A 27,523-nucleotide genomic window follows, 5' to 3' on the forward strand; every position below is an offset into this window, starting at 1 on the left:
GAGAGAAAAAAAAAAACAGAAAAATACAGAGGTAGAGAGAGAGGGAGAGAGAGGAAGCCAGCATTTCATGGTCCTCTTGGAAGGCCCGCCCCCAATAACCCAAAGACCTCTCCTCAGGCTCCGCCCCTTACGGAGCACAGCCCCTCCCCAGAGGTTCACCTTAAAGACGAAGAGCTTCACCATAGACCTTCCTGGGAGGGGAATTCTCCAGCTGCGAAGGCCAGCCCTCGGGAAGCTGTGGCTCACAGTCAGGATTGCACCTCCCGCCTCTCCTCCAGGTGAACTTTTTCGGCCCATCCCGAGCTGTGACTCCAGACCCAGCTCCTTAACTGGCACAACAGATCCCCCGTGATCTCTTGCTCTCCTGGGATGCCCCAGCAAGTCAGACCCTCTAAACTCCCACCTCATACCACACTGCCCAGACTTTTGCAAGATGTGTTCCCTCTCTTTACCCCCCCCCCACCCTGTTCTCCATCCCAACCACAGGAAGCTCAGGTCAAAGGTCACCTCTTCCTCCACTCTTGGTTTGATACTTCCTGGTCCTCTACCATACCCCGACATCGCGTTGTTGTTGTTCTGATGGCCTTTCCCTCCTCCATTCTCACCTTTTTCTTTTTCTTTTTGTCAGTCGTGGGACTTGAACTCAGGGCCTGGGCGCTGTCCCTGAGCTCTTCAGCTCAAGGCTGGTGCTCTACCCCTTGAGCCACAGCGCTACTTCTGGTTTTCAGGTGGTTCATGGGAAATAAGACTCTCACAGACTTTCCTGCCCCAGGCTGGCTTTGAACCACGATCTTCAGATCTCAGCCTCCTGAGTCGCTGGGATGACAGGCGGGAGCCACCGGCGCCCTGCTTCCATTCTTGCCTTCTACTAGTCTGTGCGTCTGTGTGTGTGTGTGTATGTGTGTCTGTGTCTGTCTGTGTGTCTGTGTGTCTGTATATCTGTGTGTCTGTGTGTATATGTAGATCTGTGTGTCTGTGTGTGTATGTGTGTCTGTGTGTCCATGTGTGTGTGTGTGTGTGTGTGTGTGTGGTTGTGGGTGTGGTGTGGGTAGGTGTGTCTGTTTGTGTGTGTGTGTGTCTGTCTGTGTATGTGTGTCTGTGTGTCTGTATCTGCATGTCTGTGTGTGTCGTGTATGTGTGTGTGTGTGTGTGGTTGTGTGTGTGTGTGGTTGTGTGTGTGGTGTGGGTGGGTGTGTCTGTGTGTGTGTCTGTGTGTCTGTGTGTCTGTATCTGCATGTCTGTGTGTGTCGTGTATGTGTGTGTGTGTGTGGTTGTGTGTGTGTGTGGTTGTGTGTGTGGTGTGGGTGGGTGGGTGTGTCTGTGTGTGTATGTGTGTGTGGCTGTGTCTGTGTGTCTGTCTGTTTGTGTGTGTGTGTCTGTATCTGCATGTCTGTGTGTGTGTATGTGTGTGTATGGTCTGTGTGTGTGTATGTGTGTGTATGTGTGTCTGTGTGTCTGTGTGTGTGTGTGTGTGTGTGTGTGTGTGGTTGTGGGTGTGGTGTGGGTGGGTAGGTGTGTCTGTTTGTGTGTGTGTGTGTGGCTGTGTCTGTGTGTCTGTTTGTGTGTGTGTATGTCTGTATCTGCATGTCTGTGTGTGTCTATGTGTGTCTATGTGTGTGTGTGTGTCTGTGTGTGTGTGTGTGTGGCTGTGTCTGTGTGTCTGTCTGTTTGTGTGTGTGTGTGTGTGTGTGTGGTTGTGTGTGTGGTGTGGGTGGGTGGGTGTGTCTGTGTGTGTATGTGTGTGTGGTTGTGTCTGTGTGTCTGTCTGTTTGTGTGTGTGTGTCTGTATCTGCATGTCTGTGTGTATGTGTGTGTCTGTGTGTCTGTGTGTCTGTGTGTCCGTGTGTGTGTGTGTGTGTGTGTGGTTGTGGGTGTGGTGTGGGTGGATAGGTGTGTCTGTGTGTGTGTGTGTGTGTGGCTGTGGCTGTGTGTCTGTCTGTTTGTGTGTGTGTGTGTCTGTATCTGCATGTCTGTGTGTGTCTATGTGTGTGTATGTGTGTGTGTGTGGCTGTGTGTGTGTGTGTGGCTGTGTCTGTGTGTCTGTCTGTTTGTGTGTGTGTGTGTGTGTGTGTGTGTGTGTGTGTGTGAGACTCCTTGGGTGCACAGGGACGTGAACAAATAACTAGAATTCTGAAGGGAAGCCACTTAGTTGGAGAATAACCAGCTCTCCGGAATAATCCTCGCGTCTTAGTCCTGAGGAGCAGGGAGTAATTAAAGTGGCTGATGGGCGGACCCTGGGGCAGAGAGATGATCCTGGATTAGGCCCGTGATCGCTGGGAGTCTTTGACGATGGAAGGATCAGGGTGGGAAGGGTGACCCGTGAGGAGGGTTTGCCGTCAGAGGCCCCGAAGGCCAGGAAATCAGACTGAGGGGGTTCACCTCCCACCCCCTCCCGCCCGCCCAAGGCCCGGGGCAGAGTAGATGCTCAACAAACTACAGCCCTTGTCAGCACTCAGCTGGGAAACAGCACAGAACTTCCGGGGTACCCCCTCCCCGCAGTGCACCCTGGGAGGTACCCCTGCTCTGGGGATGAGGAGGGAGCCCCTCCCCCACTGGGAATGTCTAGCCAGAATATTCCCCCGGGAACCATTCTATCGCGATGCTTCTAACATCTGCACTAGAAACTTCCCCCAGCAGCTGACCCGTGAGAGTCAAATTTTGACCGAAAATACTCAAGTTAAGAATCAAGCCAAAACCATACATAAAGAACCATCCTAGCCGGGCGCCGGTGGCTCATGCCTGTCATCCTAGGAGGCTGAGATCTGAGGATCGAGGTTCAAAGCCAGCCCTGGGCAGGAAAGTCCGTGAGACTCTGATCGCCAATGAGCCACCAGAAAGACGGAAGTGGAACTGTAGCTCAAAGCGGTAGAGTGCTAGCCTTGAGCTGAAGGGCTGAGGGACAGCGCCCAGGCCCTGAGTTCAAGACCCACAACCGGCTATATATATATATTAATTTTTAAAAAAGTAAAAGTCAGAGGAGGGGAAAAAATTAAAATCAGAGGAAATGCCACAAAGAATGGTCCTAATATAATGGAACCATATGAATATACTAAGACACACAGTTTCACAGGAAAGAAAAAAAAGAAACTGAGCAATTCATAGTTACATCGAGGGTTTACTGATGGATTGGCTTTGTGTCCATGTGTCTTAGAAGCGTTTACAATGTTGACGGGTTACATTTTTTTTTTTGTCAGTGGTGGGTCTTGAACTCAGGGCCTGGGCGCCGTCCCTGAGCTCTTTGGCTCAAAGCTAGCGCTCTACCCCACTTTGAGCCACAGCACCACTTCCAGTTTTCTGGTGGTTCCTTGGAGATCAGAGTTTCAAGGACGTTCCTGTCTGGGGCTGGCTTTGAACCTCGATCCTCAGATCTCAGCCTCCTGAGGAGCTGGGATGGCAGGCGTGACCACCGGCGCCCGGCTAGGATCATTCTTTATGCTGTAGCTCTCCTGACCTTTACCCAGGGCAAATTCATTTTGGTCTCTGGCTCTTATTTCTACCTACCTAACCCCTTCCTAGGCACCTCTTTGGCTCAGCCTGGGGTATCTTGGTTAGAAAACGCCCAGGTTTTCCCCCCTCAAACTCATGACACAAACTGTTCCGCTTTCGCCAGGGAGCCTCCTACGCCCGAATGGCGACCTTCACACCACCCCTTTCAACACCATCCCTGTCTGTACCCGTCACCCAAGGAACGTCTGCCAAGTGTGAGATAAGAGAGAAGAAAAATGAAAAAGAAAAAAAAAAAGCAAAAGAAAAATCAGAACTGTAGGTGGGAAGGGAGGAGAAGAAAAAAAAAAAAAAGAAATCTGTCCAATTTGAAAGTCAAGCCGTTACATGGTCTTGCCGGCCGACCCTGAAGTCTCCGACGACGACGACGAGACAAAGAGATTCTAGCCATCTGTCTGTCTGTCTGTCCTCTTCCACTCGATCGTAGGAGGCAGGAGAGAGTGTTGTTAAGAGTCGCCCATGTCCGGGCCAGGACGTAACTCAGTGACAAAGCACAGGATCCAGTGTACAACACACCTCGGGATGACCCTTACAATCCCCCTTACAATCTCCCCTTCTCCTTCCCCCCTCAGAAAAGAAACAGCCTTGGGGTACTCCAGACCCCAAGTTCTTGCCATGTGGTCCCCAGAGACCCACCTGGGGGTTCAACGTTCCTTGGGCCTTGTCTACTTCTGTGATTCATACGTCTGATTAAACTTTCTAGCCCATGCTGCGTCTTTTTAATACACTTGTGAAGACCGAGAGAGAGAGAGAGAGAGAGAGAGAGAGAGAATAATCCCAGTTGTGCCTGCCAAACATGTCTGCGTACCTGGTCTATAGAGGTTCTTCTGTATCCCAGACACAGGGCTGGTTTATGGGATCATGAATGGAACTTATTCAGCTGCCATTGGAAGAAAAAGCCCTGATTGTCTACAAAGTTTGCTTAAAAAAAAAAAAAAACAACCAGCCACCAAGTCCTGGGATATTTGTCTTTCTCGCTGTTACTATTTCAGGAGGGGAAAAAAAAAAAAAAGCTGCCAAATGGAGATTTTTCCACAGCCGACTTCCAAGGCGGCAGGGTGAGAAGTGAGTTTCTAGGCTAGCTCGGTACCAAGCACTGGCTTGCCAGCCATCTCCATGGCCAAGTGTTTGAGCGCCAGTAACCAAGACCCCATTAGGGAAAGATTCCAGTACTTCTCTCTCTCTCCCCTCTCTCTGTCTCTGTCTGTCTGTCTCTGTCTCGCTGTCTCTCTCCTCTCTCTCTGTTTCTCTCTTCTCTCTCTGTCTCTCAGTCTCTCTGTCTCTGTCTCTCTCTGAGGTTCCAGCCAAGAAGCCTGGGAACCTTGGATCCTGTCTGGAGCCAAAAGGATCTGAGGAAGGAGTGGAGACAGACTAGGACAGCAGCCAGGAACTCGCTCGCTGTGTTTCTCTGCTCCCTGGATTTGCCAGACCTGCTCCAGACCAGATGCCCAACTACTGGACTACTGTGGTCAGAGGGGCGGCCGGACAACTGGTCTACCTCCACAGAGGCTGGCCGGCCAGCTGCTTGGACGCGTCCAAGGCTGATCTCCTGAGAAGGAAGCGGCCTGGATGGTTTCCTAACACACACACACATACACACATCTGTAATAATTGCGTCAGGGGATTTCAGGACTTGGAGAAGGCTCAGGGAATCACAAACAGGTCATTTCTTCATCTTATAGTCCCAGAATCCCAGGGAGCTAGAACATGGGGGTTAAGGGGAGGGGGAGAAGAATGGGAAGAGAAAGGGTGGGCCAGCGCCATCATCATCATCATCACAGGGAAGGTAAAGCCAACCGACTTGAGGGGGGAGGGGAGGATGGGGTGACGCGGATTCAGATACACTGACCACGAAAATAAAGGCCTGGTGGTGTCTTCTGAGCTTCCGGTTGCTGAAGGGTTGGTACTGACGTTTCCCCCCGTGCATACGCTCCCTTGTCCCGTGTTCTGTCCCTGTCCTTCGTTCCGTTCTGTGCTTTTCCAGAAGAACAAAGCCCCCAGGCTCCCCAGGCAGCGTTGACTTCCAGGTGTGCGCATCCAAGATGGCGGCCACGTCTTCGGGTCACAGCCTCCTCTCCTGGGCGCTGTGTTCCTTCCAGGAGCCCTGGAGGTTTCTGGTTGTCAAGTGTCATCTTGAGCTTAGTCTTGAATTCTCCTGATAACCAGACACACGCCCAGGAGATCAGCAAGCGGATAACGGGAAACTGCAAATCCTCGAGGAGCGGTTGGGAAGCCGCCCCACGCCTTGACTGAGGACACCCCGCATGGGGGAGGGTCACCCCGCATGGGGGAGGGTCACCCCGCATGGGGGAGGGTCACCCAGGATGGAAGGGTCACCGCTCACCACGTGAGAGAAGATCACCCACCAAGAAAGACGCCCCTGCCGTGGAGTCCGGTTGGTGACACCTTCGATGGCACTGACACTGAGGCTGGGCAGGGAGGGAGGGGAGGGGAGGAAAAGGAAGGGAAGAGAAGGAGAGGGGTGGGAAGAGGAAGGAGGGGAGGGAAGGAGAGGGGAGAGAAGGGAAGAGGAGGGGAGGGATGGGAAGAGGAGGGGAGGGAAGGAGGGGGGAGGAAAAGGAAGGGAAGAGAAGGAGAGGGGTGGGAAGAGGAAGGGAGGGGAGGGAAGGAGAGGGAGAGAAGGGAAGAGGAGGGGAGGGAAGGAGGGGGGAGGGAAGGGAAGGGAAGGTGAGGAGAGGGGAAGGGAGGGAAGAGAAGGAGAAGGATGGGGAGGGGTAGGGAGGGGAGGGGAGGGAAGGGAAGAGAAGGGGAAGGATGGGAAGGGAAGGGGAGGGGTGGGGAGGGGAGGGGAGGGAAGAGAGGAGAAGGGGGAAATTGAGGGGAGCAATGGGGCTGGAGAGAAGGGAGCGGACGATGGAAGAGGCCATTTTCACACCCTGTTGTTACTCCTTTTTGAACTCAGGGCCTGGTTGCTGTGCTGAGCTTTTGCATTCAAGACTAACGCTCTACTACTTGAGCCCCATTTTTAGGTTCTGGTGGTTCAGGGGAGACGAGTAGAGTCTCATGAATTTTCCTGCCCGGGCTGGCTTTGAACTTGCGACCCCCCAGATCTCAGCCTCCTGAGAAGCTAGGATGACAGGCGGGAGCCACCGTGCCCAGCTTGAAGGCTGTGTGTGGAGGAATGAATGATGGAGGTTTCAGCCCAGGGCTTTCGGGGTGTTTTTGAGTCTGGGTCCGGGCAGCCTGCTGGAGACACTCCTCAGAGATTACACATGGGCCCTGCAGCCCGAGACTCAGCTGCTGGCTGATGAGATGTCTCCGCTCCGCTCCCAAGGAGGAAGGAGGGCGCGTGTTTGGATCGGTGGCTTTTCTTCCCTGGACTGAACGAAACTCAACTGGCATCATGGCGCAGGCCTGGAATCCCAGCACTGGCCGGAGGATGGTGGGATTGAAGCCATGCATCCTGGGCTACACAACCCAACTCTGTCTTCAAACCAAAACACAGGCTGCAAAGAAAACAGCAAAGAGAGAGAGGTGAAGACAGGAGAGGAGAAGGAGGAGAGGAGAGGGGAGGGGAGGGGAGAGGAGAGGAGAAGGGAGGGGAGGGGAGAGGAGAGGAGAAGGGAGGGGAGGGGGAGGAGGAGAGAAGGAGAAAGGACCAGAAAAGAAAGGGAAGGAGAAAGGAGAGGGGAGGGGAAGGGAGGGGAAGAGAAGGAAAGGGAAGAGGAGGAGAGGGGAAGGGAGGGGAAGGGGAGGAGAGGGAAGGGGAGGGGGAAGTTGAGGGGAGGGATGGGGTGGGGACAGCTGGGAGGGAGCTATGGAGGGGGTGAAAGGTGGATCAAACCCCCTTTGTGCAACGGCTTGAAACTAGGGTCTAACAACCAGCGTTCACCTCCATCAACTCAAGCCCGACGCCAGATGCCAACCACGAGGCAAACAAGTTCTCATCCCGCCCCCCGCCCCCCAACCCCGCCCAGCCCTCTCTCAACTCTCGCGTGGCTCTCAAAGCGCACCCCCAAATCACACCATGGGCCGCCCTGGGGCACCCCCCCCCCCCCCGGCACACACTCCCCCAGCCCTGAAACTCAGGAACAGGTCCTGAGCACCTCCCTTGCTGGGCCTGCTCCCCCCACACCCCATTACTGGAAGAGGGGTGGGTGGGAAGAGCTTCCTTGAGGGGACCCTTGAGCCACCTGCACCCCAGGGCTTTGGTGAACGCCACCTGGCCCGGTGGTCTCCATGTTTGCACACGGGGTGGGAGAGAGTTGGGGGGGAGGGGAGGGGGAGCCTCACCTGGCTGGCCATCCTCCAGGTTCTGGGGCTGGGTCTTGGCACGGCCAGAAGGTGAACAGCACCCTCTGCCGGGCACCGGTGTCATGGCTTTGAGCCACAGCTCCACTTCTGGTTTTTTTTTTGGTGGATCATGGGCGGTAAGAGTCTCACAGCCCAGCATGGGCGGCTCCCGCCGGTCATCCAGCGACTCAGGAGGCTGAGATCTGAGGATCGCGGTTCAAAGCCAGCCTGGGCAGGAAAGTCCGTGAGACTCTGATCTCCCATGAACCACCAGAAAACCAGAAGTGGTGCTGTGGATCAAGGGGTAGAGCTCCCAGCCTTGAGCTGAGGAGCTCAGGGACAGCGTCCAGGCCCAGAGTTCAAGACCCAGGACCGCGATTAATAATAATAATAATAATAATAATGTGGGAGGAACGAAGGAATAAAAGAGGAGACAGTGGACATTGCCAAGGACAGGGATGCTGTCCCACGGCAGGCTGGAGACACTGCGCAGTGAGCCGGTGTTGGGTTCGAGTCTGGGCGTGCAGGTGACACTGGTGTCACACCGTGGCTCTCAGGGGATTCCCCTGGGAGGTGGTCCTGCTCGGACAGGCCACACAGCAGGATCTCGGCCTGTCAGATCCATCCGGGGCTCTCTTCTTCCTCCTCCCACCCCCACTCCCTTCCAGGCCTCTCCCCTCCCTTCACCCCAGGAGGCCTGTCCCTGCTCCCCCTCTCCCCTGCGAGTCTCAGGGACACACTGCAGGCGCTACTGGAGGTTTATACACACACACGTGCACACACGCGTGCACGTACACATGCACGTTGCCTGTGGGCACACACGCACCTGCATACACACGCTGCCTGCTCCCTGATCTCATTTCTCTTTTCTCTTCTGGTCCCATCCGTTTCCCCCTCACATTCTCCCATGTCTGTCTGTCATCTGTCTGTCTCGTTCGCTTCCTTCTACTGTCCCTTTTCCTCCCTCCTTCTTTTCCCCCTCCCTCCTTCGCTCTTCTGCATCTCCTTCCCTCTCTCCTTCTCTCCATCTCCCTTCCTCCCTCTTTCCTTCCCTTTGTCTCTCCCTTCTCCCCCCTCCCTCTTCCTCTCTTTTAAACTTCTTTCTGTTATGATGAAGGTGGTATGCTGAGGGTGACAGTGACATCCGTCAGGTCGTGAGCACATTTCTTGGTGGCCCTGTCCCCCCTTCCCTCCCTCCCTCTCTCCCTGTTTTTTCCCTCCCATCCCTTCCCACAAGTGGTAGAGTTCGTTCTCCACACGGGGTCCAGTGAGGATTACGGCTGACTTTGTCCACCCTCTGTCTCCCCATTTCTGTGCCCCCCCTCACCCTCCAGAGACAGAGAAACCAACACACGAGACAAAAAGCAAACAAAAAGGGGGGGGAACCCCTCTTATTCCCATATCCTGGGGGGGAACCCCTCTTATTCCCATATCCTGGAGTTCATTCGGATAAATGTGGGTTTCAGATGAGCAGATTCTCTTCCTTGCTTTCCCCGATCTCTGCTCTTCCCTCCTTTTCTCTTCCCATCTTCCCTTCCTTCCTCCTCCTCCTCTCTCTGAGGTTTGCTAATGCTCAGATCCCATTAAACACAAAACAAATGCATCCCCTCCCCAGCCCGCACCCCCTCCTGACCTCCCCCCCCCCCCCCCGCAAGACAGAGCTGTGCCTCCACCTCCCCGTTCACCTCTGCGGGTGTGATTCCATGTAGGCCCACGCGCGCGCACGCACACACACGCACACGCACACACTTCCAGAGACCAATTTCACACACTCTTCGTTCTCAGTGGGGGAAGACAGGCGCAAAATTCAAAGGGCGGGAGGGGGGCCCAAAGTCTCTCTGGGGAATTCCCCTGGCTTCTCTGCCGGGAGATGGATTCCAGGGGTCCCCGGGGGGGGGGGGGGCGGCGGGGGAAGGACAGCAGGTCTAACCTAGAGGAACCGCGCTGGAGGCCGGAGAGCAAATGGAGATTCTGGCTAAGTCAAGATGGCGGAGGAGCTCATGGGATGTCCCGTGTATTCTTCTCAGACAAAAGAGGGGCCAAGTGTCCAGGAGTCAGAGTTGCTTAGAGCCACGGTCATGCTAAACCCGATGACCCCCCCCCCCAAAAAAAAGTCACAACAGGGTTAAAATAGTGGTCTATTAACAGCCCAACGAAGCTCAACGGTCTCTAAAGGAAAACTAGGCAAGCAAGATGCTTTAAAAGAACTGACCACACGTAATGGGTACATAAGGAGGCAAGACAGAAACGAGAGCCATCCCTAAGATGAATCCCTGCTCGGCCTTCTGGCTGGGCTCCAAGGTTCGTTCTTATCCGCTTAATAGCCAACATCTGCTCCATCTAAAGACCACCATCACATGACCTTTGCAGCAAATTAAAAGAATCACGGGAGCTTGAATATCCTCATGATCCTGAATATGCTCAAGTGTCCCCTCCTCCCCTTCAAGGCCTTAAACGAATGAGGGAATCAAAGCCAGGCGCCGGTGGCTCACGCCTGTCATCCTAGATCCTCAGCAGGCTGAGATCTGAGGATTGAGGTTCAAAGCCAACCCAGACAGGAAAGTCCCTTAGACTCTTTTATCTTCAATGAACCACCGAAAGAAAAGCCAGAAGTGGAGCTGTGGTTCAAGCGGGAGAGCACCAGCCTGGAGTACAAAAGCTGGCATGCACGCACACACACACTCATGACAAGATTTTATTGCATCTGGAGCTGCGTGGAAATGGGTTCGTGCTCTATGTCTTTCTCATACCGTTTTCTGAAGATAGAAGGAACCCAGCTAGAAAACCATCCATTGACATCTTTTTGTATTGTGTTGCTGGTTTTCTTTAGGTGTTGCATATCACAGCAGGATTCTAAATGAAGCTAGGGACAGAAAAGTAGGGACAAGACTTGTAAATCAGGGGCTGGGAAGGTGGCTCAGTGGTAAAGAGCGCTTGCCTTGCATGCATGAGGCCCTGGGTTCGATTCCCCAGCACCACATAAGCAGAAAAGGCCAGAACTGGTGCTGTGGCTCAAGTGGCAGAGTGCCAGACTTGAGCTGAAGAGCTGAGGGACAGCGCCCAGGCCAGAGTTCAGGGCCCCCCCAAAAAAGACTTGTATATTCAGCGAAGTGGCCCTCCTTGGCAACTCTGCTCAGGGCTGAGGTGGATCTTGGGAAAGGCCTCTGCTCTAGCCCGTGTGCATCTTCTTCCTCCCCGGTGCCTGGGCAGTTTCCCAACAGGACGGGCTCCTACAGTTTAGCAGGAGCCTAAAGACTCACCCCAAGACTCTTCCTGCCTTTCCAGAGAACTGAGCTGCTCGCTCCTTGTGTTCGAAGCCATCGTTTTCTTAATCATGCTTGTGTTTTGTGTTGTTTTACCTGCACCATTGTTGAAACTCAGTGCCTCCTCGCTCTGCGGGTGCTCTCCCACTTGAGCCACGCCTCCAGCCTGGCTTTTTGCTGGCTAGTTGGATGGGAGTCTGGTGGACTTTTCTACCTGGATCCTCCAGGTCTCGGCCTTCTAAAGAGCTAGGATTACAGTCGTGAGCCGCTGGCATACCCAACAGAGCTACGTTTGCATAGGCTTATGCATCAGCTAACTTTGGACTTTTTTTCTGCTCGAGGTGAGCGCTCTACCACTTTTGAGCCACAGCTCCACTTCCCATTTTCTGGTGGTTCACTGGAGGTAAAGAGTCTCATGGACTTTCCTGCCCGGGCTGGCTTTGAACCGTGATCCTCAGATCTCAGCCTCCTGAGGAGCGAGGATGACAGGCGTGAGCACCCGCGCCAGACTTTCCAACATCCCTTTTGTGAAGGGTGACTTTTGAAATAAAGGCACAACGAAAGGTGTCTTGCGTAGACGTAAAAATGAAGGCATGTCTGCACGATTTGAAGATTTCCTTTTGGTGTATACGAAGCCAGTTTCGTTGTGATATTTGCCTCCAATGCTTACGATAATCTCACCCCTCCACCTCTTCATCTCCCAGCTACTCAGGAAGCTGAGATCGGAGGATCATGGTTCAAAGCCAGCCTGGGCAGGAAAGTTCATGAGGCTCTGGTCTTCAAGGAACCACCAGGAAACCGGAAGTGGCGCTGTGGCTCAAGTGGTAGAGTGCCAGCCCTGAGCTGAAGAGCTGAGGGACAGCGCCCAGGCCCCGAGTTCAAGCCCCACGACCAACCAAACAATCAATTCACAGCCTCTCACCCACTTGGCTGGCGCTCTACCACCTGAGCCATGCCTCCAGCCCTGCTTTAAAGTTCTAAACGGCTAGGGCTGATCATTTCCAGCCCAAGGAAGAGAGCGCGACAGTGTGGATCCTGGGCTGTTTTAATAGAAGGATCTTATTCTCTGTGTACAGAAGGCCTCGGCCGCCGGGCCGCGGGGTGACGGGCCCCGAGGCTCCCGGGGGTGCGGGCGGGGCGGGGCGCTAGTAGTTCACAGTCTTTGCGGGCTTGGCATCTTCCATCTCGGTTTTCAGCCAGCGGTTCGTGCGGTGGCGTCTCAGCGTCTCAATGGCCTTGAGCTCCAGGGGTGTGGGTTCGATTCCCAGGTCTTCGAGGCTCAGCAGGTTGGGCAGGATCTTGTCTGAGAGGTGAAGCTGTGGACAGAAAAAAAACTGTAGCAGCCAGGGGCGGGGGTGCAGGCCTGCGGTCTGGGCGCTCTGGAGGCTGAGGCAGGAGGATTGCGAGAGGGAGGCCAAGCCGTAGGACATCACCAGGCGCCTGATGAAGAGGCCCGGACGGCCCTGTGAGCCGTGTGCGCCACGCGCAGAGCCCGGCCTGGCGCTGGACAGCCGGGGTCACTCCGGTCGGGTAAGGAGTCCAGCCGGGGCTGTCAGCCAGGTTCGCTAGGGCGGAAAGGTCCTGGGCGCGCCCCAAAAGCACCGAGGCAGGTCCAGCCGCGCTCCCCCTACGCCCCGAAGCCCGAAGATCTCTCCTGAGCGACAGGCAGTCTCCAAACGAGACTCCCCTGCAGGCCTTGTCCCATTCAAGCGCTCAGGGCTGCAGAGATTACAGGCAGGACCCCGCTAGCCCGAAGCTGGACCAAGGGCATGGCGGGTGTCCCTGGGAAGTGGGGGAAACGGGGATGGGGGGGAGGGGAGCCCCCCTCTGGGATCTCCAATCCCAGAGCCACACGCGGCGGGCAAGGCAGGCACCTGTGGCCAGTGAAGCCAGGGCGGACGGCTCCTGCCTGTTTTCAGGAGACTGGGGGGTGCTGGGATTACAGGACTGCGCTGCCACGCTTGGCCGGAAGGCGCTTCTGAGGTGGAGGCGAAAAGCGGCAGAGACGAGTGGGAAACGGGGCATCGGGAGGAGAGGGAAGGAGGCACCTTTGCACGCGGACAGACGCGAGCCGGCGGAGAGGGAAATCAAGCAGCGGGAGGCGGCAGGCCGACGTCCCGCGCTTCCTGCCCCCGGACTCACCCGGTCCACTTTGTCCCTCGTCGTCCACGGTTCAAAGGGGCTGAGTTCAAAGAGCCGCGCGATCATGCTGCAGGAGGGAAGGCAAGGGCCCGGGTGAGGGGCCACGTCTGCCTCGGCCACTCGCTCCAGGCCGGGACTAAAGCAGGCCGCTCCTACGCTCCCCATGCGACCGAGTAAGGCAGCGAGCACAAAAGTCCAGGCCACGAGTGCACAGGCCCGGGGGCTTCTGAGCACCAGGGAGACCAGGGAGACCTGGGGACGGGTGCACTCTGCGCTCCCCTCGCCACAAGCAGCTCCGCCCAGGTCTCGCCGATCCTGAGGCTTTCTAAGGAAAACTTCCGTAGACACACCAGGCGGACTGCGATCCGTCCTAACCTGTTGGGTGTCCGGCTCCTTCCTGTGATGGTGGAGCTGGGGTTTGAACTGGGGGCCTTGTCCTTGCTAGGTTGCACTCCGCCGCGGGGCTGTGCCTCCGGCCCTCTTTTGTACTGCTCACTTTGGAGGTTGGGGGCCTCCCCGCTAGAATGGCGGGGCTCAGCTCGGGACATGCAGAAGCAGCAGCCCACTTACCGATAGGCAAAATGGGGCAAGGGGTACGGGAGGAAAGGCCGGTGTGCCACGGCGTAGATGTACTGCACCAGGTCGAAGAGGCGGGTAGCGGTTCGGCCTGGCGAGAGGAAGATAAACCACACTGCGGCAAACCAACTGGCTCATCACGTGTCTTTTTTGTTGTTGTTGTTGGTCGTGAGGCTTGAACTCGGGGCCTGGGCGCTGTCCCTCAGCTCTTCAGCTCAAGGCTGGCGCTCCACCATTTGAACCACAGCACCACTTCTGGTTTTCTGGTGGTTCACTGGAGATCAGAGTCTCATGGACTTTCCTGCCAGCAATCCTAAGACTTTTACTGAGTACGTCTAACCTGTCTTGAGAAAGGGTCAACTTCATGTATAGAACATGCTGCCCACCAAAAAGGAGGGTAATTAAAAAAAATAAGCCAGGCACTGGTGGCTCCCGCCTGTCATCCCAGCTACTCAGGAGGCTGAGATCTGAGGATCATGGTTCAAAGCCAGCCCAAGTAGTAAAGTCCTTGAGACTCTCATCTCCGATAAACGACTCAACAAATCTGGAAGTGGTGCTGTGGCTCAAGTGGTAGAGCACCAGCCTTGAGCAAAAGAAGCTCAGGGACAGCGCCTAGGCCCTGAGTTCAAGCCCTAGGCCCAGCAAAAAAATTTAAAAAAAAACTTTACCACGCTGCTTAATGAAAACGATCTTCTCCGCGGTGCGATGCGGTTTGTTTTCAGAGGTATACAAGATGGGCTTTGGGGGTGAATACCTGCTCCCCAGAGGATGTATATCCTCCTGTGTATTGTAAATCACCTCTAGACTACTGACGGAATAAAGTCAAACAGGGTGTAAACGCTTCGGGGGAGTATGCACAGGGCAGGGGGTGCATATTCAGTGTAGACACAATTTTTCCTCTAGATATTGTTGATCTGAAAAGATCAACCCCCCCCCCCCACCCCCACCCCGAGCCACACAGCGACTGAGCTAGTCCAGGCATGAGGACCCTCGGGGAAGCGACACGAATCACTTATAAGCTAGGAGTCGGTAGCTCATGCCTGTAAGCCCAGCTAACTCAGGAAGGAGACTGAGATCTGAGGATCCAGGTTCAAAGCCTGTCTAGACAGGAAAGGCCGTGCGACTCTTACCTCCAATTAATAAAGAAAAAACAAACAAACCTGAAATAGAGCTGTGGCTCAAGTGGTTAAGAGCACCAGCCTTGAGCACAAGCAGCTCAGGGACAGCGCCCAGGCCCTGAGTTCGAGTCCCAGGACCGGCCCCAAGCAAGAGTCTGCCATGGGGCTTCAAGCTCTCACCCGACAAAGGCGAAGGTCTGCCCCTTGGCGTCCGGCTCTCTGGCAGCTTTCACGATGCCTCTGGCGACATCTGACACCTGTGCAAATGATAACGCGTGGAAGCAATTGCTGGCGGAGGGGGCGGGGGAGGGGGGGGCGGGGGAGGGAGGGGGAGAGACGGGGAGGAGGGAGAGACGGGGAGGAGGGAGAGACGGGGAGGAGGGAGAGACGGGGAGGAGGGAGACGGGGAGGAGGGAGAGCAGATGACACTGATTCGCAGCCCACACCAGCCCTGCCCGCTGCGCAGAGCGTTGTGTCTGGCTGCTGGGGAGCCGGGGAGCCTCCTATCCCAGCCCCGTGAGCGCTGGGATTACAGGTGGGCACCGCCACACCTGCGCCCCGCCTTCCAGGCCTGTCTAAGCACAGCTCGGAGGCGAGAGGTCTATGAATGTTTGTCACTGGGGGGTGGCTCTGTGGGCGCCTTTTCAGAGCTGGAGGAGGGGATCCTAGAAGCAGCCAGCAACAGTGCCCACAGCCAACAATTCTCTGGCCCCCAATGCGGGCAAGGGGTCTTGAGAAGCCCTGGGTCAGGCTGGTGTGGAATGGAAGGTGCTCCTTCTCCGGCAGGCTGCCCCCCCCCACCCCGCACCTCTGTGCTCACTCGCTCACTTGTTTGGGGAGCCCCATGGGTCCCCCCAACCTCTGGCAGCACCGATCGTGCTGCTTAAAAGCTGACTGAGATTGGGGTGGGTCTGTCTAGTGGGTGGCTCTCTCTCTGGGGCCGGCACTGCCTGGCGTGTGTGTGTTAATGCTCGCGCTGAGGAAAGCTCCTTCTCAGGAAGACGAAAGGTAGTGAGCACACTGCTGGTTTGCAAGGACCTAGGATGCCCGGCACCGGGGCTCACGCCTGTAATCCCAGCTACTTAGAAGGCTGCGGTCTAGAGATCGCAGGAAAAGTCCGTGAGACTTTTATGTCCAATGAAGGGGCGCTGTGGCTCAAGTGGTTGAGCGCCCGCCTTGCGTGAAAAAGCTCAGGGACAGCGCCCAGGCCCTGGGTTCAAGTCCCAGGATGGCACCAAAACAGAGAGAACAAACCCCAGCAGGAAACGGAGAGTTGATCCCTGAAGGGGGGAGGGCGGCAGGGCCTGGCGAGGCCCCGGCCCTGGGTACTCACAAACACGGGCTGCTTCACGGTCCGCAGGCCCAGGGACACGAGAGGGACCCCGACAAATGACCTCATGTCTGCAGAGACGAGAGCCGTGTTCAGAAGGCCTGGCCAGGCTGCTCACACTCCCCCACCGCCCGGCTCGGACTCCACGGCAGCACGGCGAGCGCAGCTAATCCAAGAGCTCACGGGCCTGGGAAGGAGCCACCACGGGGCGCGGGGACCAGAAACAAGAGGGTGAAGAGACCGAGCACTGGGGGGGGGGGGGGGGGGGGGGGGCCAGGCAGGTCGAGTGACGCACGGCCAGCCATCCCGCCAGGCCCAGCGTGCTCACTAAAGGCTACGAAGATCCACTGGGCTCATGAACAGACACGCTGGGCTGCCAGCCCCTGTGGACGATGACACTGTACCACGACTACTAACAATAGTAACGCCAAGAGTCGAGAATGCGAGAGAGAGAAACACACTTAGGAGGCTCAGAGGAGTGCGCCCCCCCCCCCCCCCCGGCATTTCCCAGACTCACTTGCGAAGTGATTGAGGAATCTATCCTCCCTTCCAAACATGTCGGCAGGCTTGATGATGGTGGCATCCGGAAACGCCTCCCGCACTTCCTGGTCTCCCACGGCCTGGCCAATCGAGCAGGAGAGAGCACTTGAGCACCGAGACGGTGAAGCCGGCTTCCGCTACCCGGCCCCAGGGGCAGGGCTCCTGGGCCTACGGGCAGGCGATCTCGGAGATGCACACCGTCAAGTTACTCATCCGCCCCAGCATGCGGAGGCCGCCGCGACGGGGCAGGAGCACCCGCGCGGGACGTGCCACGCGCGCCCCAGCGGCTGACCTTGCTCCGCAGGGACCGGGCGAAGCTCCTGATGTCAGAGTTGAGGTGTGACACGTGGATGAGCTTCTCCACGCCGGCTTTTCTGGATTCTCTGGCGATCACTTTGGGAATCCGCACAAAAACGTCCTCGAAAGTAAAGTTTCTGGGAGGATAAAGGGGGTGTGGGGTGGGGAGGGGGTGTGAAGATGGCCAGATGTCTAAGCTGGCAGGGGTGGGCTGGTTTTCCTAATCAACCCGAGCTCAACTTTTAAACGGTAGTTGTTTGACTCAAAGTTGGAATTAGGTGTCTCTTCAAAGTTTACGGGCCTCTTTGGGGGTCATTTCTAGCCACGGTTTAAGGTTCGTCCTAAGTTCTAAACCGACATATATAATATTCTATATCCCCAAGGAAGTGTGAGGCTGAGGGTTCCCCCATACCCTGTTTTCTTGGTTTCAAGATAGGGTCTCCCTAAGAGTTTGGGCTGACCTGAAGATCCACTTCCCTTTAAGAAAACCTGGCTTCCAGGCGCTGGTGGCTCACGCCTGTCATCCTAGCTACTCAGGAGGCTGAGATCTGAGGATCGCGGTTCAAACCCAGCCTGGGCAGGAAAGACCGTGAGACTCTTATCTCTAATGAATGGCAGAAAAAGCCAGAAGTGGCTGTGGCTCAAGTGGTAGAGCGCTTGCCTTGAGCAAAAGGAGCTCAGGGGCAGCGCCCAGGCCCTGAGTTCAAGCCCCAGGATCGGCAAAAAAATAAAAAGCAAAAGCGAAAGCTTTTGTGATGGTTGAAGGGGAGGAGGAAGATGTTGCAGGCTAAAAAGGCAAGCCCTCCTCATCCCTGGGACTTTGCATTCCTGGAGGGACAGAGTGAAACTAAAAGTAGAGTCGTCAGTTCGACACGGACCCTGAATTAAATGTTAGTCATTACAGGAGATAGAAAGTTGACTAAGACACTGTAGGCTGTCCGAAACCTTAGTACGTTTGAAGAAACAGACATATGCCAACAGGTTGACATCAAAGGTTCATCAGGACTTAATACAGGGAACTGGTGTTCTGGAGCTATGAGATTACAACATAATTTGTTGATCACCAATGCAATGATGAAATGGTTTTTATGCTATCTTCAAAGAACAAGGCAGAAGCACAATCTAGAACCATCTAGAACATTCCACACACAAAAACCCAATGTGGGGCCTACACAGTGGACCAGGCAACCCTACCCCTGACCCTATCCCACATGGCCGGCTTCGAACCCAGGACCCACAATGGCACTGGCTTTTTATATGTGTTTGGGGGGGGGGAAGGTAAAGTAAGGGGTACAGTCCTGGGGCTTGAAGTTAGGGCCTGGACACGCTGTCCCTGAGCCTGTGTTCAAGGCCAGTGCTCTACCACTGGAGCCACAGCCCACTTCCAGCTTTTTGGTAGTTCATTGGAGATAAAGAGTCTCACGGTCTTCCTACCTAGGCTGGCTTCGATCTGCAATCCTCAGACCGCAGCCTCCTGAGTAGCTAGGATGACCGGCGTGAACCACCGATAGCCAGCTGGTACGGATTTTTCCTTTTGCCAGTCCTGGGGCTTGAACTCAGGGCCTGGGCGCTGTCCCTGAGCTTCTTTGGCTCCAGGCTAGCGCTCTACCCCTTGAGCCACAGCGCCACTTCTGGCTTTTTCTGCATATGTGGTGCTGAGGAATCGAACCCGGGGCTTCATGCATGCTGGGCAAGCGCTCTACCACTGAGCCACCTTCCCAGGAGGGGTACTGCCACCTGAACCTGACGGGTGTCCACGCGACACCTGCTGAGGGGTGCGGGCAAAGTCCACACTATACCTAAAGCAGGTGCCCTGCGAATGGACGCCTCCCGGACGCCGAGGCCCACGCGCGGGAGACTCACCTGGTTTCCCACTCTCTCCCCACGAGGTTGATGACCAGGTTGCTGTGCTGCACGGCTCTCTGGATGGAGCTCTTCTCTCTGGAGTCCCATTCCTGGGGCCAGAAGTAACCAATCAGCTGACACCATGAGGACACACCCCCACCCCAGGCTTGACCTGAGGCCCCGCCCCCTCCATGCCCAGGCCCGTGTCTAACTGGGCCATTCTTTTGTCTGTCACCCAGACCCTGGATCCCATCAGAGATGAGGAGAAGGTCCCCCCTCTCTCCTCGCCCTCCTGGAGACAAAGAGGCCGAGGGACCTTCCAACTCAGGAAACCAGAAAAGAAGTTGCTCGTATTTCAGGGAGCGTGCTGATTTTTGTCCATCCAACTAACCCCTGAGGTAGTAAGGGGATCAGGAGATCCAGTCTCCCTTCCTGAAACCTAGCCAAAGAAGCAAGGGCAGCTGGGACATGGACAAAGAAATACACAGAGACAGACAGACAGACACACACACACAGTGTTTGTTGGCATTGTCAGGGTTTAGACAAGAGCTCAAGCTTTGGACAGGCAGCTTCAGGCTCCCATAGTGGGAAAGCCAGCCACCAGGGTGAGCAAACGATACAGGCCAAACCTGGCCCTTGGCCTGGTTTTGTAAATAAAGTTTTATTGGCACACGTGTTTGTTTACACAGCTGTTTTCAGGACACCTGGGCGCAGCTCAGTCATTATGACCAGGACTCTTTAAAGGGCTGCAGATCCCACGTCCTTTGAACTTCAGGTCCTGGGCAGGAAAGGTTTGCCCACTGCCAGTCTAGAAACCAGAGACACGGGAACTTACGAATGGGGGATGCCTGTGGTTTGTTCTGGATGAAAATCACGCCCTAACAGTGACCCGTCGTTCACAGCTGCTGGCTGAGATGACCAGGCATGAAGTCTTACCATGAAGATTATCTGGCCCAGGTCACCCATGGGGCGAAGGTGCATGAGGTCATACGTGTCACACCGGTAGGGGATAATGATCTGAGTTCCTATTCGGCCTAGGGAAGAATGCATTGAAACAAGACTCATCGACACCGTGATACAACATGATGACGCATTATTCGATGGAGACTTGGAAAGGCTTAAATTCTGCTATGACACTATAAGCTCATGTTCTTGTCGGGTGCTGGTGGCTCACGCCTGTCATCCCAGCTACTCGGGAGGCTGAGATCTGAGGATTGTGGTTCAAAGCCAACCAGGGGCACGAAAGTAGGAGACTCTGATCTCCTGTGAACCACTAGAAAGCTGGAAGTGGCGTTGTGGCTCAAGTGGTAGAGCGCCAGCCTTGAGCAAAAGCAGCTCAGGGACAGCACCCAGGGCCAGGAGCAAAAGAGATAACTAAAATTGATGTTATTTTTAACAAGACTAGTATTTTGCCTTGCCAGCCAAAGCAGACCTAAATTACCTGACTCCAAGGTAGTACGATTTGGGTTTGTTTCCTACCTTTTCTTGCTTACTTTGGGGGTGGGGTGCAGGCTGCGGGCTGACTGGGTTTGGAACTCAGGTCCTCAAGCCTTCTACCCCTTGAGCCAGGTCAGCAGCCGTGTAGTAGCGTCCAATCAAGAGACACGTGGCTCATTCAAATCCCCGTCAAGGGCAATGGGCCCGGTGAGCACAAGGCAGGACTTGTACTTACCAAGGTGGTTGACGACGTACCGGCCCAGGAATCCCGTGGCTCCGAACACAGTGGCCACCAACCCGCTGACAGAGGAGCGGCCCCCTTTGCCGTGAGGTATGACGGCATGGTGGAGCTGGCGATGGCGTGGGCCGCAAAACCCAGCGGTGGCTGCAAGTGCAGAACCTGAAGGCGAACCCGGAGCACGCAGAACACAGAACACAGCGAAGGACCAGGTTAGTTTAAAAGCCACCAGGAACTCAAGTCCTTCTTTTCCCCGAACACCTGCAAGGCTATTTTGTCATCTGGACCTTAGCGATCAAAGTAGCAATGATCATAATCATTACCACATAAAATCCCTGCGACAGGAGGAGATACGGTCTATGCTAGGGGCTCTTGTGAGCCTGGGGAGAGAAGGCTCACTGAGCCATGTGACCATGAGGAAGGAAGGAATCCTGGGAAAAGTGTCCGCAAGGGGGTGTAAAGAAGGAATTAACAAGCCGGGCGCTGGTGGCTCACGCCTGTCATCCCAGCTACTCAGGAGGCTGAGATCTGAGGATCGAGGTTCAAGGCCATCCTGGGCAGGAAGGAAAGTCCATGAGACTCTGATCTCCAAGGAACCACCAGAAAACCTGAAGTGGCGCTGTGGCTCAAGTGGTAGAGCGCTAGCCTTGAGCTGAAGAGCTGAGGGACAGTGCCCAGGTTCTAAAGTTCAAGCCCCACGACTTACAAAAAAAAAAAAAGGAATAACAGAGAATTCCAAACTGGGAGCTGGTGGTTCACGCCTGGAATCCCAGCATACTGAGATCTGAGGATCGAAGCCAGCCCAGGAAGGAAAGTCCAGGAGACGTTTATCTCTAATAAACTACCAAAAAGCTGCAAGTGGAGCTGGGGCTCAAGTAGTAGAATGTCAGCCTTGAGCAAAAGAAGCTCAGGAATGGCTTCTTTACGAAGCTCCCAGTTCACAGAGCTGAGTGTTTACCACAGGTCGTAAAGCAGCTGCCATGCTGCCGGGCAAACAGAATGTGCTCAGGAAATGCAAGCCGGCCGCTTGGGTCCCAGCATCCCCATTCTCCCGTGTATGATGAATACCGTTAGGAGAATAATATTCTTTATCCATTATGCATTTTGCATGGATTAATTCCTCTGCTCAAAGTTTCCATCAGTTTGGCATGCTGATATCCAGATGCTCACTTGCAGGGTAACCTAATTTCTTCTTTAACATACTTAAAAGCTATACAATTATGTACTTTACGGTGGTGTGGCATACATCCAATAGCACATATTTCATATATCACAGATCACATAGATCGCAACTGGACTTACCTAAAAAAGAACCTTGTTAGTATTACAGAAAACATTTCTATGAGTTATAATACTGTATGGGATGTGTGTGTGCGTGCGCGCGCGTGCTGGTCCTGGGGCATGTACTTAAGAGTCTAGACGCTATCCCAAGACTTTCTGGTGGTTCACTGGAGATCAAAGTCTCCTAGACTTCCTTTGCCAGGGCTGGCTTCAAACCACAGCGCTCAGATGTCAACCTCCTGAGTTGCTGGGATTACAGGCGTGAGCACCAGTACCTGGCTGTATGGACCTTCTCAGGAAACCCACCTAGGAAACTGCTGAGCCTCGATTATCCATTCCCTCCTAACCCCCAGGGACCACAGCCACGCCACTCTCAGAATACTTCGCTGCATTCTTTCCACCCTGTCTCCCTCCCTCTCTTTTCTTAGCATACACTGGTTGTACAGTGGTGTTCTACTGTAATATTCCACCGTAATACTCCACCAGTTCTTTGCCTGTAGGAAATGCACTCATTTGCTGGCTTTCAGGCTCACCCCAGCAACCAGTGAAGGAAGATTTTTCTAGAATGCCATTCTCCACTGGCGTCCCAATCATCCATCAGTGGCCCCAAGGAACCAAAATCTCCTCTTTTTAAAACTTCATATTGTGCTTCGTGGTCATCACATTTAAGCACAATTTATCTGTGTCTTCGTTACATGTGCTTTTTACCAAGCATGGCCAAAACATAAAGCAAAAAAAAAACAAGAGAATCTTCAACGACAAAATTGCTGTTTAAAAAGCTGTTTGGTTTTTTGGTAGATGTGGTGTGTGTGTGTGGGTGTGTGTATGTGTGCGTGTGCGCGTGCACACACACCAGTACTGACGCTTGAAGTCAGGGCTTGAGCGCCATCCCTTAGCTTTCTTTAAGCTCAAGGCACACTTGAGCTGCATCTCCACATCTGGCTTTCTGGTGGTTCCTTGGAGACAGAAGTCTCATGGACTTCCTGTGTGGGCTGGCTTCAAACCATGATCCTCATAGCTCAGCCTCCTGAGCAGCTGGGATTAGAGGCATCAGCTGCCAGTGCTTGGATAAAAACCACTTTTTTTTAATTGATGCAGAAGCTGAGTTCCACATTCTCATCAGCTGTGTTTAAATTGTCCCGCGATCTGTGAAAATCTGCCTCCTGAGGAGAGCATATGGCGTCCACAAGAGCCAGCTAATGTGCTTCATTGAATTGATGAAATATTTTACGTTTTTTTGTGGCGGGGAGGGATGGTCTCTTCAGAACCACATTCCAGTGAGCACCAAGGCTCCCCTCAATGCACCTGCCTGTCTAGACTTTACCCCAAAGCTGGCTTTCTTTGCTTTTTCTTAAACTAATACTTTTCCCCCGCAATTTACTTACTTGTTGTTATAGAGGTGATGTACAGAGGGGTTACGTTTATGAGTCTGGAAGTGAGTAATTTCCTTTTGTACAGTATCACTGGTTTCTGCATTCTCTCCCGTCCCTCCCTCCCTCCCGTCTTCACCCATGTGGAGTTCACTTTCACCCGTGTCCTGTGAGCTCCACGCCTGTGCTTTTCCACCCTTTTGTCCCTGAGTTCTGTGCCCTGAGTTTCTCCCTTCCACCCGCCCCTCCCCGAAGATGCACACATGAATACGCAGCATACATAAAGAAGACAGAAGCACCAAAAACTAAACAAGAAAAAAAGTCTTGTTTCCATCTATCTCTTGGAGGTGTTTTCAGTATATCATTGAATATAAATATGAAGACGTGCTTAGGCTGTTTGTGCCTTTGTGAGTCTCTCCTAAGAGCATCCTCTTTTGGTCTTCCTGTGTGTGTGTCTAGGATCCTGTGTAATTTGTCATTTCTTGGTACATTTCTGATCTACTTCCACATATCAGAAAGAACATGATGAATACACTTTTTTTTTTTTTATGGTCGGTCATGGGGCTTGAACTCTGGGCCTGGGCGCTGTCCCTCAGCTCCTCAGCTCAAGGCGAGTGCTCTACCACTTGAGCCACAGTGCTACTTCCTGAATACACTTTTGCCAGGCTGTCATGTGACTTGGTACCCAAGGGCTGCAGGCACAGGTCCCCCACTTCCTCCTCGGAGTCTCACCTGTTCAGGTAGCATGTACCAACACCTTCCCAACTGCATGCCGGAACTCTAACCAAGACGGAAAGCGAAAAGGAATCCTCTACACACTCCTGACTCTCCACTTCTGCTGGACACGGGAACTACCTGAGGCGATTTTTTTTAAGACACCGGGAACTAATCTTAACTGATCTGAGAGATCTAAAATGAATCCCCAAAGCCCGGTGCTAGTGGCGCACACCTGTCATCCTAGCTACTCGGGAGGCTGAAAGCTGAGGATCACAGTTCAAAGCTGGCCCAGCCAGGAAAGTCCCCATGAGACTCTTACCTCCAATAAACTGGTCAAGAAAAGCCAGAAGTGGTGCTGTGGCTCAAGTGGTAGAGTGCTAGCCTTGAGCACAAAGTGGCTAAGGGACAGTGCCCAGGCCCTGAGTTCAAGCCCTAGGACTAGCAAAATAAAATCAAATGACATAAAAAAGAAAACAAGCCCTTTTTTTTTTTTAAAGTCTTCCTAAGGCTCACAGAGGGAGACACTGATCGAGATTCGTTGCATGCTTCTACTACTTTGCTGGATGACAGCTCCCTTCATTCAACTACTTAAGGGATTAAAAATAAAAGCTCGCTGGACACTCGTGGCTCCCACCTGACATCCCAGCAACTCAGGAGGCTGAGATCTGAGGATCAGGGTTCAAAGCCAGCCCTGGAAAGTCCATGAGACTCTGATCTCCAAGGAACCAGCACACAAAAAAAGCCAGAAGTGGTGCAGTGGCTCAAGTGGCAGAGCCTTGAGCTGAAGAGCTGAGGGACAGCGCCCAGGCCGTGAGTTCAAACCCCATGGTTGACCAAAAATATATAAAATAAATAAAGCTCTCAGTGACCCTGAAGCGACCTTCGAGAGCAGACAACACGGTGCAGACTTAGAACACACTATGGAAAAGCAACTTTTGGGGGAGTGGGGTGGGAGGGGAAGGGTAGCCCGGGGAAAGACGGTGATGAAGGGTGATCATTCTCCCAACAGCTTTGCGTTACTTTGGGGGGTGGTGAAGGGACGATCAGCCTCGGGCCCCAGGCAGGATCCCACCCCCGGGGGCAGCGCTGGAGGCCTGCAGACCCCCAGGCTAACCTCGGGCCTCCTCCTGCCCCCCACCCGGCATCCCTCCCCAGGCCGGATCCCCCTGTACCCCGCATCCCCCCACCCCACATCCCTCCCCAGGCCGGATCCCCCCACCTCACATCCCCCAACCCCACACCCCCTCACCCAGCATCCCCCGCACCCCTCAAACCTGCACCCCCTCACCCCGCATCCCTCCCCACCCCACATCCCTCCCCAGGCCGGATCCCCCCACCCTGCATCCCCCTGCACCCCCCAACCCCACACCCCCTCACCCAGCATCCCCCTGTACCCCCCAAACCCGCACCCCCCCACCCCACATCCCTCCCCAACCCGCACCCCCCACCCCCTCCCACCCCGCATCTCCCGGCACCCCGCATCCCCCCGCACCCCCCCACCCCGCATCCCTCCCCATCCCGCACCCCCCCAACCGCATCCTCCCGCATCCCCCCTCACCCCGCACCCCTCCTCACCCCGCACCCCTCCCCACCCCGCACCCTGCATCCCCCCGCACCCCGCATCCCCCGGCACCCCCCTCCCCCCGCATCCCTCCCCACCCCTCACCCCGCATCCCCCCGCACCCCGCATCCCCCCGCAACCCCCTCCCCCCCGCACCCCGCATCCCCCCGCACCCCCCTCACCCCGCATCCCCCCGCACCCCCCTCACCCCGCACCCCCCTCACCCCGCACCCCCCTCACCCCCCTCACCCCGCACCCCCCCGCACCCCGCATCCCCCCGCACCCCCCTCACCCCGCATCCCCCCACCCCGCACCCCCCACCCCCCCACCCCGCACCCCCTCACCCCGCATCCCCCACCCCGCATCCCCCCCGCACCCCCCTCACCCCGCGCCCCCGCCCCGCATCCCTCCCCACCCCGCACCCCCTCCCCACCCTGCACCCCCCCACCCCGCATCTCTCCCCACCCTGCACCCCCCCTGCTCCCCCCCACCCTGCATCCCTCCCCACTCCACATCCCCCCGCACCCCCTCACCCCGTACCCCCCGCACCCCCCTCACCCCGCACCCCCCCGCACCCCCTCACCCCGCACCGCGCCCTCGACTCCCCGCGCCCCCGCCCCGCGTCCTCGGCTCCCCGTGGCCCCCACCCCGCCCCCCGCCCCCGGCTCCCCGTGGCCCCCACCCCGCCCCCCGCCCCCCGCCCCGCGCCCTCGACTCCCCTCACCCCGCCCCCCGCCCCGCGCCCTCGGCTCCCCTCACCCCGCCCCCCGCCCCGCGCCCTCGGCTCCCCGCACCCCCACCCCGCACCCCCACCCCGCATCCCCGCACCCCCACCCCGCACCCCCACCCCGCATCCCCGCACCCCACCCCGCATCCCCGCACCCCACCCCGCATCCCCGCACCCCCACCCCGCATCCCCGCACCCCCACCCCGCATCCCCGCACCCCCACCCCGCATCCCCGCACCCCGCCCCGCGCCCTCGGCTCCCCGCCCCGCGCCCTCGGCTCCCCGCACCCCGCACCCCCGCCCCCCGCCCTCGGCTCCCCGCCCCGCGCCCTCGGCTCCCCGCCCCGCGCCCTCGGCTCCCCGCACCCCGCACCCCCGCCCCCCGCCCTCGGCTCCCCGTGGCCCCGTCCCGGCTGGGAGCCCCGGCGCCGTCCGGCGGGGCCCCGCGGGGCAGGCCTGCCGGGCCCGCGCGCGCCTCGCGGGCTCGAGTCGGTGGGAGCCGCGACCCCTCGACCGCGGGCGCGACGCCGGGCCCCGCGCCTGCGCCCCGCCCCGCGCCGGGGGCCGCGGCGCCGCCGACACTTACGTGACATTGGCCAAGCCCGGGCGACCCGGGGCGGAGCGGCGGCCGCCATGCTGCCTCCCACGGTCCCCCGCGCGGGCGGTGCGTGCGTGCGTGCGCGCGCGCGCCGGGCCGCGGGCCGGCGACGGACACCCGCGGGGGCCAACCTTCCTCGTTCCGCGTGGCGCCTGCGCCTGCGCCGGGAGCGCCGGACCGGAAGGGGCGGGCCGAAGGGGGCTGCGTCGGTTGGGCCGCCGAGGGGCCGCGAAGGTGGCGGGCGCGCCGAGCGACGGGGCCGGGCCTGAGGGCACGCGGAGTGCCGCGGGCTCGGACGCGCCGTCAGGGCGGAGCTGCCGAGGCCGAGCAGGCTGCGAGGCCACGGCCGCCCGGCCTCCGGCTGCGGGGTGGCGGGGAGGCCGCCCGGGCCGGGGCGGGCGGCGCGCGCAGCAGCGAGGCGGCCCAGATCCGTGCATGCGGAGTCCTTCGAGAACATTCTCGGGGGGGGGGGGGGACCCTTTCCCTCCCACACGGGGAAAGACGACTCAGCACAGCAGCATGGCGCCCCCAGATCGATGCATGTGGAATCCTTCGAGAACATTCTCTCGGGGGTGGGGAACCCTTTCCCTCCCCCCCCCTACCCCGGGCCCCAGGCGAGGACGGCTCAGCACAGCAGCGTGCCCCCCCCCCCATCGATGTATGTGGAGTCCTTCGAGAACATTCTGTGGGGGGTAGGGAACCCTTTCCCTCCCCCCCCCCCACCCC

At 56.6% G+C, this 27,523-nt stretch overlaps 1 protein-coding gene across 1 annotated transcript; it reads right to left on the minus strand.

The window, feature by feature from the left end:
- Positions 1 to 12,050: 12,050 nt before the first annotated feature.
- Ndufa9 (NADH:ubiquinone oxidoreductase subunit A9) lies at positions 12,051 to 26,861 on the minus strand. The gene is given in 12 exon segments (XM_042672652.1): positions 12,051 to 12,337; positions 13,164 to 13,230; positions 13,734 to 13,816; positions 13,818 to 13,830; positions 15,038 to 15,114; positions 16,191 to 16,258; positions 16,705 to 16,807; positions 17,020 to 17,161; positions 18,888 to 18,979; positions 19,806 to 19,903; positions 20,542 to 20,706; positions 26,786 to 26,861. Coding segments are annotated over 12 exon segments (1,128 nt in total). The 5' UTR covers positions 26,835 to 26,861; the 3' UTR covers positions 12,051 to 12,166.
- Positions 26,862 to 27,523: the final 662 nt, after the last annotated feature.

The sequence above is a fragment of the Dipodomys spectabilis genome, unplaced genomic scaffold (genome assembly GCF_019054845.1).
Source record: "Dipodomys spectabilis isolate Male_0828 unplaced genomic scaffold, ASM1905484v1 ptg000752l, whole genome shotgun sequence".
NCBI lineage: Eukaryota > Metazoa > Chordata > Mammalia > Rodentia > Heteromyidae > Dipodomys > Dipodomys spectabilis.